Source organism: Manduca sexta, chromosome 17 (genome assembly GCF_014839805.1).
Source record: "Manduca sexta isolate Smith_Timp_Sample1 chromosome 17, JHU_Msex_v1.0, whole genome shotgun sequence".
NCBI classification, from domain to species: domain Eukaryota; kingdom Metazoa; phylum Arthropoda; class Insecta; order Lepidoptera; family Sphingidae; genus Manduca; species Manduca sexta.
The window spans coordinates 10991796-11003860 of record NC_051131.1 but is presented as its reverse complement, the minus strand read 5'-3'; the positions used below and the strand labels follow the sequence as shown (position 1 = coordinate 11003860).

Below are 12065 nucleotides of genomic sequence, written 5' to 3'. Positions count from 1 at the left end.
ATTTGAATGTCATTTAACAAATTAGTCTTCGCTGGAACTCGCCGAACTTGAACTTTACTGCTTGGTGTCATGAAATGCGTGCCACCGCTGATCATGGCTTACAGGAGTTGTAATAGTAGGTGTGAGGGCGGGAAAGTCTCTCTATTCTTGGGAATATCTTGTTCGTAAATAGATTCAGATAAAATTTTGTACAAAAGATTAGCCACTGTACATAAGATTATATTATGAGTTACTCTCCTTGAGCGCATGGAAAGTGCGAAGTAGGACTTGAACAAAATATAATAATGCGAATAAGATTTGTAGAAAAATAAAAACTAAATACGAACACTAATTTACTTCATACTTATACGCTGTGGCATAGCCTTATGCGTTTTATTATAAGTTTTATCGAGAAGAAAGAACTTTTGAAAACAAATAAAGTATTTTGAAATAGCTAATTTGATTTTTTTTCATTGTTTAAGTTCGAAAGTGAAGCAAAAATAATTAGTTATGTCCACATTCGAGGTATTAACACAGATAATATAATCAACTAGGTCGTATGCTGTATGTGTTAAGCTTCCTTTACCCCTTCTTTTGGTAATCAATTTATGAAATAAAAATCTATTGCGATATTGCGATCATTGGTGGATTGTGGAACATTTATCGTGAAATTCGTAGCTACAATTTGTTTATCGTGTAACTATTAAGTTTTTGTGAAAGTTCTTCAGTGAAAACATATGACAAAATTATTTCCATGTCATGTTCCGTATTGAATGATCAAGATGTGGGACTTGCCGTACTTGACTTGTTTGGTTTTGTATATATTTTCGTTTCAAATTATTGTCACGAATTCTCGTACATCTAACGTATGGAAATTAAACGTCGAAGAGGATAAGATCGTCGACGGTACGACATTGTCTCAGGTGGGTCACATTAATGTGTTAAACATTTATATAATCGGCGCGCTACATATTCCTCGGAGTATGTACACATTGGCCTTTCATTCTCATATTCTAGACCTTATTAACATGTTTACCTTGAATTAATATTTCTCATCAAGTTATGGACGGTTAATAAATACATACTTAATAAACTTAAGACAGTTGTTTATTATTGTTTGTAGGATGAAACTGAAAAGCCCAGAATGAACCAGGAAGACCATGTGTTCAACATAATAACTTCGACAGTTTATTATGGTAACACATGGACCAAGCATGGTTTTGATATGTTCTGTACAGACTGTCAGATATATGAACAACAGAGGTAAGCTTTTATTAGTTTGCTTATTAAAATGTCTGCATGCCTATTTATTAGCCTTTGATCTGACAAAGTAAGTTAATTACAAAGTAGCATGCTTTGAAATAAGCCTTATCTACCATAATATAAATAAAACTGCTGGCCTTTGTGCACTTTAATAACAATGTAAGCTTTCTATAATGAAGCTTATTGTATTAATGAAGTCAATGATGGATGTCCATTAAACTAACAACAGAATACAATATATTTTCTTTTATTGAACAAAGTTGCCTTGTAATCAAATTAATGTGGAATAATGAGATTATTTTATGGTAATCAAATTGGGATTAATAATTACTGTTATCATGATTGTTGATTATGAATTATTGATAAGTACTAAATACTTAAAAAACCTAAAAATAAAACTTCTGCTTATTTTCAATGTTGTAACAATGAAGTATTAAAAATTAACTTCAATATAATACTTTTATATTAAAAAGTAGCATGGTTGTTTATAACAAGTATCTTTATAGTATTTTGTTAACAGAGCCGGTGGGGAAAATGGTGATGAAACATCACCATCAGAGGTGAACGGTCATGTTGAAGATGAGTACTTAGATTGTGGTAAAGCTGTCAATTTCACATACTATGACAACTTGGTCGGAGTCGCCAGACGTCATAGACACCCCAATGTGCCTGAACCACAGGTAAACATAATTATTATTTTGGCTTATTATTATAGATGTGTAAGGGTGTGTATATATTCGGATGTTTGTTAAATGCCACATAAATTGAAACCACTGAATGGAATTGGATGAAATTTGTTGCAAGAATAGATCATGTCCTGTATTAGCAAGTTTATTTTCCATCCTAAAAACCATGCAAACCATGCTTTAGGACTTTTATTCTAGGAATGAGCTTTCATACAAATTAAGCTGCAGTCTAAACCTATTAGATTTTAGTTGGTTTTAAACATATTCACAGCAATGGAATGTAATAATATGTAACACTCTTTTCATACTATAGTATTTTTTATCTGACAATTAATTTTGGTACATTAAAATAGCTATCGCCTGTTTTCGCAAAATACCATTGTAAAAAACTATTTTTAATGGTTGGACAGTCATAAAACCATTGCAAAGAATGCAAATATTAATGTAGCAATCTAGGAAAAACCAGGTCATAGTTGAGAATCCTCTATATTACTGCTATTATGGATAATGTTTATTTTAGTAACACCCATAACACTATCAGAACAATATGTAATAGTAAATTATAGCATGACTGGTATAAAACAGATACAGAAAGGGCTAAGATAGATTTTGTGATTGCCATCTTTATATCAAAGAAGTGGCGAATTGGTTGCGCACGCGCTGAATACACGTTACAAATATTTGCCACCTTAGTATCTGCTTACAAATACGACTGGTATAATAGTTCTTGTATTAAAGTAATAAGTAAATAAAAATTATTAATATTACAGAAATATTTTGACGGTCCTTACGTAAAGTATCGAATCTGCAATATTACATTTTGCAGATGCAATACTTTACGTAGGGACCGTAGAATTCACATCGCATGTTTAGTGTTAATTACCATGGCGATAAGCACTTCGATTCTTATTGTCTTAAATAAATGCAGTTCATTTTAATAAGGACCGTTTAAAAATCGACAGATTGAATCTGCAAAATGCAATTTTGCAGATTCAATACTTTGCGTAGGGACCGTCGATTTATCAAATTACTAAACATGCCTCCCTTTTATTCATATTTTCAAAACGCACGCGATGTATAAATATAGGTCACGTGAAATAACAGGAAGTTGTTAAGTGGCCACGTCGTTAAAATACTTCATTTTTGCATCGTGTTGGTTAATTAAATGCTGCAAATAAAAATCGTTATTTATCCCTAAAATGCGTATACATTCATAGTTGTTATATTATTAAATAACATGAAAATAAAAGAATTTTATTATTATTGGCGTTTCTAAAAGAATTACTTAACAAGAGTTATAGAGTTTAATATAGCTTACAAATATTTGTCTCATAAATCAAGATTAGGCTGACTGAAAATTTTCGAAAGTCTACAATTTCTGTTATTTTTATTCATTGTTATTATCTGATCTGTAGGCGTTCTTAACATAAAAAAGGATATAGTATATAATTCATTATTGAGTATAATCCTGATTTTAAACAATATTTAGATGTCCCATAATGCTAGCACACATCCCATCAGTTCAGTCAGCAGGGTCAATCTTTTCTTACATATTTTGTCTGTTTAATCAACCACTTACAAATATTGTATTTTATTATATAGACTACGCATATGAAATTTCATATGATATTTCCTTTACGTTCCAACCATCATAATACGCAATATCAGAAATATGCCGCTGACCGCAGCGAATATATACTGTGAGAACAATTTCTAAGATATAATAACCATTATGGGTAGGTTAAATAAAATGCCGATGCAAGGAATCTGCATTTTAAGAGCCTCAGTCATGTTTTTGATTCATGCCAACCTAGCAAATATTTTTAAGCTGCTAGTTATAAAATATGTTAACAAAATATTTTACCGCCTTCAGAAACCGAGTATCTAATTTAACTTGGTAGGTAAGCTAAGTGAGTACACGAACTTAATATACGAAAACAATGCCAAATTTAAATTAGGCACCGACGCCTAAATTGATTTAATGTACACATTAACACAATGGACCCATAAGAAATAGACCAAACAGAACTCAATAGAAAAATAATAGTTATAATCCTATTTGATTTTATGGACTACGTTATAACTTAAAGGACGAAAAAAGCGGATTCAAACGCTTTATTGGTTTAGTAACATTCTAGGCTCTAGATAATGAAACCAGTGTGGTTTTAGGTTCAATCCCACCAGGCAATCAATACAATTTTTCGTTTCAAAATACAAACACCAGCGAATTTAGGTACTCCATGCCTGTCATGTCTATTTTGCTCATAGAAAGTAAGATCCTATGTCATCCCGAAAATCTGTCGATAATAGCAGAATTTACACCTATTCCCTGTACTATTCGCTCTTTTACGCTGCAGTTCTCGATACTTAATATTGTTTATACCATCTTCTTAGTTCGTAACAGGAAGAAGATTGAGGACAAACTAAAAATAATATATTAATTTTGAAAGCCGTCCGTGAAAATATATTTTGTAATTTACACATCGTTCACATAACATACTAAAGAATATTTTTCGTCGCATCGTCCAACGTTGTCGACGGTGATGACGGCCGGCTGGAAATGTAAAGAATGCCGTTGACTATATCGGTATCGGGCCCCAACTCGACGCTCTAAGAATCATTCCACATCTACACAGTTTCATAGTATAAACTATGAGTAAATATTATAGTATTATAGTAAATGGCGAATTAATGCCCGATATGGCGATAGGCTCGCCCCCTATCACATCTTGGGTCGGATCACACTTGGCGAATGGTGGGTGCCCTGTTTGCGCCTCTGCATACCCCTTGTGGGGATAAATGCGTGATGATGTGTGTGTGTGTGTACAAATTAATGCGACTCGATTTCGACTCGGCGAGCCTGTGCGACGATAGTCATAAAACATAATATTTCTCTCATCAGGTGGCCCTTATATTTACTAAGAAGAAGAACGGCGTGACAGAGTTCGACATAAATACATTAGAGAAAAGATTAAAGAAAGCGAAACGAGAGAAGCCGAAGTCTGTCCAACTGTACAACCAGATAGGAAACTTCTGGAGGATCAAGGGTGACACGCGACAATCGATCGAATGCTTTCGACGCGCGCTCGCCGTCTCGCCTTATAATGCTGAAGTGAGTATACTGATTTATAAAATAACATAATAATATTAAATTGTTCTTTTTAATATATTCGTAGATTCCAGTTTTAAATATATTATTTTTCCAAGCTGCATTTTTAAATAAATAAGTTGACGAATACACGTATTTGATAAAAATAAATTATCATCATGGCGTGATAAACTTCTAAACTACTAAAGGATTAATGGATGCGTTGGCGAACTTTATAGAGGAAATTGGAAAGGGAGATTTATTAGGTCTCTGGTAATCTTGTTTGCCAATTAATGTTTTAAAATAATAAATTTGTATATTAAAATTAAATAATGGTATTTAATGTTAGTTAATACTTGATAGATATTAAAATAATTTCTGTGAGCAAATTCTCTATAGCTACAAAAGTTATAAAGAGTTACGAACAGAACGACAAATATTAATTGATTTAGAACAAACGCTACTACAGTAAACCGCCGATTCGTGTCGATTTTTTATGGGGCAATGGCTGCCTAGATAACCTAGTCTTATAATATTAAATTGTTAGATGTAAGTGTTTTGGCTAAGTGCTGTAAACTTTCATTGAATTATAATAATAATAATAGACAAAACACGGCATGACGTTTTTTAATACAATTAGTTGAAGAAAGGCTTGTTCCTTTCGCGTGTTAAGCGACACGATTTACCATAAGCAGCAGCATGACCATCTAGAACTTTAAAGTACAAAATAAAGCGTGACCATCCAATGTCTTCGTCACACTGAGAAATAAGTTATTACGTCTCATAATTTCCGATAGGCAACAGCTTGGTAGCACCTCTGGCATTGCAAAGTCCATGGACGGCGGATGCTGCTTACCATCAGGCGGACCGCGTGCTCGTTTGCCTACAAAGGCAATAAAAATAAATATCTTGTAATAACTCTAGTTATAATGTCATTCAAAACGGGGCAAAAATATATATAATATATACCTTGTAATAACTCTGGTTATAATATTCAAAACGGAATATAACAGCATATGAGCAATGTTGCTTAGTGCGACAGACATTAGTGGTAACTGCCTAGGTGGACCCTCGCATACGAAAAACTGAGCTTACCTTAATCTTAAAGGAAAGGTGAGACTAGCAAGTTCTCACAGTAATTTATTGCGCAGATAATTCGAAATGCCTTTACACTACAAGCAATATTTCAGTAATTTACACGATAAAGTTCGCTTGCGGAAGAGAACTTGTGCAAGTTTTCTCGCTAATCTAATCTCCAGTGTAATTATGTGAAAGTTACTGGAGTTCGTTCCGTAGGTTCTATTGAACTTGGCGCGGGTGTTGTTCACGCTGCAATATTTGGACGACGCGATCTACCTCACGCGGCGCTCCCTCGAGGTGCAGCCGCCGGACCGCAGCGCGTGGCAACAGTACTTCACACTCGGCGAGATATTCAAAGCTTATGGACATTATCAGGTTGGTATATTAGATTTATTTTTTAATGATTTATCAAATATTCAAATATGTTTTTACAATGTAGTATTTGTGTTGTACTGATTAGGCAGTGGTCGTGGAGGTATGATGGCAGGGAGTGGGGCTTCAAGTTTCTGTTTGTTACGTAGTTCGTCCCCGAGGTATATTAGCTTGACTAATATTTGCCGAGCGAGATGTCCTGACGATAATTTGGTTAGATGTATCTTCGTTACTCATTGATAAGGCAAATCTGTTAACGGTTTGAAAAATATTAGCAAAGCTTCGATTCCCTGGCTAAAGATTTCAACCCATCAGATTTGTGATTGGCATCAAGAGTAAAAACAAAAGAATAATTATTTTCCGACCAATCTTCAGGAACATCAACAACTAATTTCCATCCGAGAACATTTTAACGCATATTATATAAGATATAGATACATCATGGGCGTATGCTATAAAAACGTTATTTCATAAAATGGCCTTACCGGGCACAACACTAATTCAAATAACTTTGTTGTTCATAATTCTCGTTCTGTCGTGTTAATTATGCCTGATTACGTTTTCATATCTCCCATACACATAACTGAATAACGTACGCAATACGCGTGCGATACATTATCTATCAATTCAATAAGTTATGTTTTATATGCTTGGGAGTGTCTACAGTATAATTAACGTGGTTTTCGACCTTTCTCAATAGTAGAGTTCACTGTTATCGTTCTAATGCAGGTTCGTTTCCGCATTACATCATACCACTTATCTGTGCGGTGAATATGCGGTTTGATATCACTCCTTCACACCCCATGTGTTATCGAAGTCAAAATATCAACCTAAATAAATATGCACCTATTTTAAATTTTTTGTACTTCTTCCCGGTATAACTTTCATGGTCTGTTTAGGTTTTTTTATTGCTTTGAATGACGAGACAAGCTTGCCGTTCGCCTGATGGTAAGCGATACGACGCGACGGCCCAAAAACGGTTGAAACACCATACAACACCTTGAATTACAAAGAAATGTTTGGTATTCTACTGCGCTCGCCATCCTGAGACATGATATTATATTAAGTCTTATAATGTCCAGTAGTCACACTGGCTACAATGTATATAGTTAGTTATATTTTGTGATATATTATTTATGTTATTCTATAAGTTTTCTACTAAGTTTTAGGATTAACAAGGGCTAATGGACGCACGTGAATGAATTTCGTGGATTTGGGATGGCTTATACCAACGTTTAAATTTTAAATTCGTAACTGCCTAATAAAAAGTCTATAGTTAGATATAAACATACAAAGTAATTATTCTTATATCCATAAAACCAGCTTAACTATTTCAAACAGTTTCCAACTTTGTTCTGAACGGTGCTATAAAGCGTCGTTTCACATAAATAAACATTTTTTTAGTTTTATTATTAGTCACAGTCCACGCGCCATGTTTGTCAACGGCGTTCCGATTTCACGTCGACTATTTCAAGGAAACCAGAAACAAACCATAACGTTGTTTGTTAAAATTAAATAGAAGTGGATCTAGTGACATTTGCCCCGGTTAACATAATAAATGTGCAATGTTTTTTTTAGTTTTTTTTTTTATTGTTTTGAATGTCGAGACGAGCTTGCCGTTCTCCTGTTGGTAAGCGATACGACCGCCCATAAACAGTAGAAACACCATTCAACACCTTGAATTACTAAGTATTGTTTGGTATTCCACTGCGCTCGCTATCTTGACGCATGAGATGTTAAGTATCATGTCCAGTAGTTACACTGGCAGTTTGGTTGGCTATATTATAATTTATACAAAAAGGAAACTGCGCATTCACCCATGTCAAATTGCGTTTAATTTTGATTTGACCAGGTTTCGTCTCTAGTATGATAATTAGTTTGATTCGAGTCTGGCATGCGTCTAGATAAGAAACTTTTCTCACCGTCAGATACACAATCATGAATATAGATGTAGGTATGGTAATATGTTGTATTTGCACCCAGGAAGCGGCGGTGCACCTGAGGCATGCTCTAGACTTGAAGCCGGACTTCGAGCCGGCGCTCGCCGCTCTCAAAGACATAGAGAACATACCGGAAGCTTCCGTTCACGTGTACACACTCCTTATCATTGTTTGTTTGGTAAGTTTATACTAACAGTTTTACTTATAAAATTTCACAAAGCTATGTTTAGTTAAATTCAAATTCACTCGATCAGCTGTAAATCAAAACCCGCCATCTTGCTTCTTAATAAGGTTTAAACTATGAAACCGTTGAGGATTTTGACAGCTATTTCAGCAATTCTTTATCACCTCTTAACGCTAAAACAAGTTTATAAGTAACACTGTAAATTATTATAGTAGATACTGTCACCGGCAATGACCTCTGTCATTGCATTTCAAAGTGGGAGATGTGACATGTAAAGGAGGTGTTAATGCAGATTTTGTCAATCAATTTCTATCCCTCAGGAACAGTATTTTTATTCTGGATTAGAGGTACCGTATGTCCTGTATCCTTTCGTTCGATTTGCATCAATTAAAAGTTCCCATCTCAATGTGATCGTAAAATAGTTAAAGAAGTCAAAAAGTCTAGTCGCATGGACCTTAGAGTGACATAAAAAGTTGAAGGGAAAGTTTTCTAATTAATTTATACATTACAAGAATAATAACCTAGAAATAACAATAAATTATTTCATTTTGTTAGTAGGGTTTCCCAAAAGTCAATATAATACAGTAATACTTACAACAAAAATTAGGAAGTTGATTAACTTTATACCCTTGACTGAGTCAGAAATTTATTAAAAAGTTAGTTATTTTCAGAGTAACTAATTACGTCAAATACATAATCAAAACAGGATATAGATGTCTGAATACATTTAGTTTGCTTGTTTCGTACTTTAGCGTTTTATTTTCATGCACAATTCATGTTACAAGGAAATTGCAACATCATTAATTATTAAAGAATTGAATATTAACATAATATGGTTTTTCAACATGTTGAATCTCGTGAATAATAATTATTTTACTTTTATCTCTGGCAAGATCGTTACCGTGACGGTAATATGATGTTTGCGAAAAGTAATTCATGTTTATTTCATAAGGTCGAGCAGAAATAACAATGTATAAAGACTTTCAAGGACAAAAAATGTGGTTATCCGATGGTTAGGTATACACTGTGAATGGAGAAATCCATGATGAATAAATGCGGTTTTTTCATACATATAGCGCCACAATTTTAGGTGTAATTCTTTTATTTTATGAATTGTAAAAGTCGATTCAAGACTAAAATCAATATGGATATTAGACTGTCGTTTCCACGGATCATCAAGTGAATCCATTTACAAGTTTGGTATGATGATTAGCTGGAAATTACAGCCAGGATAGGAAGAACGTTTTTCTATCCTAAATTTTTTTTCCGCTGTGTCTTCAATAAATGCAAGTACAAAGTATATTATGACACTTCCATGGAATGAGACGACCATCTTACCTCCTTAGTAAAGAAAGATACACCAATTTTATATGCATCGGCGTCGAATGTACTTCTTAAGTTAATAAGCAAATATAGTCGATATGTTTTGTAACAGTACTGACTATTCACAGCCTATGTATAGCGTGAACCTCGTAATTGTGGTATCAGGTGATGGGAGTGCTGCTGGTGATCCTGTCGTCGGTGGACAGCGGCGGCGAGATCGAGGAGCACAAGACGCAGCGGCACTTCAACCGCGCCATGGCGATGCGCTCCCTGCGCGGCGTCGCGCTCCCCGGCACGCGCACGCGCAAGAAAGGAGGCGGCACGTAAACTCACAACCCCCTACGCAACAATACCCTCGAGTTTCTGTTCTATATTTCAAACAGTAAAAACAAAAATTCAATACTCAAGTCTTGTGTCGTGGCGTCAGTATCGGATTCAGCGTCCCGCAACGTTCAGATCTCGAATAAATGTTTGCGGACACAGACATTTTCGGTGCGGGAATCGAAACGGGTTCCCGTTTCTCAGCCTACTGCCCGTTGCATCATGAAGGCTGCATATATTAAAACTGGGTGTAGGTTATGACAATGAACCGACCGCAGCAGCAATATTATAATGTCATAGTCACCCGCGAACAAACGACACACGGTGACACACTTCACCTCGTACATCTAAAGATACAGTCGACGATTTGCAGCTGCGGTCGAGTACGGAAGCGTACTTTAACGCCTAGACGCCCAACCTGTTTTAAAACACCAAATACAACCGCCAATAAACGTTCAATAGCAACATCGCTATTGTAGCTATATTTGACCTTTTTATGCCTAAAACATTATCATAATATTGAGATATTAAATAGTTAAATTGCCCCAGTGCTATTGAACGTTTATTATAAGGTAAAATATACCAGTACAATTTCAGTTCCTAGTAAGAAATCACATTTTTTTATATATGGGTTGTTGAAATAGTACACCGATTTTTGCCCATTCATAGCTTTAATATTATACCACCATTTGAACGCTTTTAATTGAAACTTGGTTTATATCATGATTGCTTTATTTTAAAAAATACAGATCATAAACTCGGGTTGGAACGATAAAAACGGACTATAGAAGCATAAATTATGAAGTGATGTAAATTGGCTACGATAATTTACAAGAGCAGTGTTGATAAAAGTGGGCAAATGTTTTAATTTATAGTACTGTTCTGTTAATTCATTTTATTTACCGATAACATTGTGTCAGTCGATGCAATAAGAAAAATGATAATGTTGGTAACCTTCTGAAAAAAGTGTTGCCAATCACAAGTATTGTACAATTTATTAGAGATTGACTTGATGGCAGTATTGACTTTTGTATTACGTTAAAAATTAATTAGAGATGCTACGACAAGTAATGGCTGGTTGTTTAGGCTCCCAAATATAACAGAACAGTGCTATGAATTGGAGGCTAATGTACAAATATTGTTGCGTAAATGGGACCGAGCTGGTCCAGACATGTCTCCTTCGATCTCCGCTTGTAGTCCTCAACTCATGGTAGTTGTAACGGATGTGTCTCCTTAGCAGTTTGGAAATATATTTAAAAAAGTGGCTTTTCAATATATTTACATTTTATAAAAATATAATCTACAATAAAATCCGCTCCGTTCTCGTTAATATATTTGTATTTTAAGGTAAGATCGATCTTATTTTTAACAGAAACTGCTTTTGGTAAGCAATAATAGTTAATATTTATAGCTAGTTTATAATCGAATATGAACATGCTCGAATTTGTTATAGTTCTGTGTCGAAACGGAGGCTAATAGAGACAGTGTAGTGGATATTATGTACTGCCCGGTGAACAAAGCAGCTAAACGAAAAGGAATAACGATCCGCGAACTGTGCGGTGGAGTCGGTTGTGCGAGCCATCCTTGCAATGAAAGTATCACTTGCAACCTAGTCATTCACTTAGACAAGTTGGCCCGAGCCGCGGCCGGGCCCGTGTGTGTATATCCTTTAGTAGTGCATGCAAAACTTGTTAAGTGTTCGTAGCGTCTAAGGATTTAATGAAGAGAGCGAGTCTTGAATTCTGAGATTGGTAAAATTGTACCTGTTTTCAGTGGTTCTTTTGTTAATTTTTGACTATTTATAAATACATAATTGTCTTAGCATCTAT

The 12065-nt window shown here is 34.8% G+C and overlaps 1 protein-coding gene across 1 annotated transcript; it reads left to right on the top strand.

Annotated features, from left to right (window-relative positions):
• The first annotated feature begins 559 nt into the window (after positions 1-559).
• LOC115449491 lies at positions 560-12062 on the top strand. The gene is made up of 7 exons (XM_030177334.2): positions 560-902; positions 1103-1242; positions 1763-1922; positions 4831-5040; positions 6313-6471; positions 8452-8586; positions 10081-12062. Exons 1-7 carry the CDS (start codon positions 753-755, stop codon positions 10240-10242), a joined length of 1116 nt encoding a protein of 371 aa, XP_030033194.1. The 5' UTR covers positions 560-752; the 3' UTR covers positions 10243-12062.
• The last annotated feature ends 3 nt before the right edge of the window (positions 12063-12065 follow it).

What these genes read in the sequence shown, in the direction of transcription:
- LOC115449491 (XM_030177334.2), top strand. Translation starts at nt 753, where the DNA reads ATGATCAAGATGTGGGACTTGCCGTACTTGACTTGTTTGGTTTTGTAT. An exon ending in ACGGTACGACATTGTCTCAG is followed by an intron (nt 903 to 1,102) that starts GTGGGTCACATT and finishes TATTGTTTGTAG; the next exon opens with GATGAAACTGAAAAGCCCAG. An exon ending in AAGCTTATGGACATTATCAG is followed by an intron (nt 6,472 to 8,451) that starts GTTGGTATATTA and finishes ATTTGCACCCAG; the next exon opens with GAAGCGGCGGTGCACCTGAG.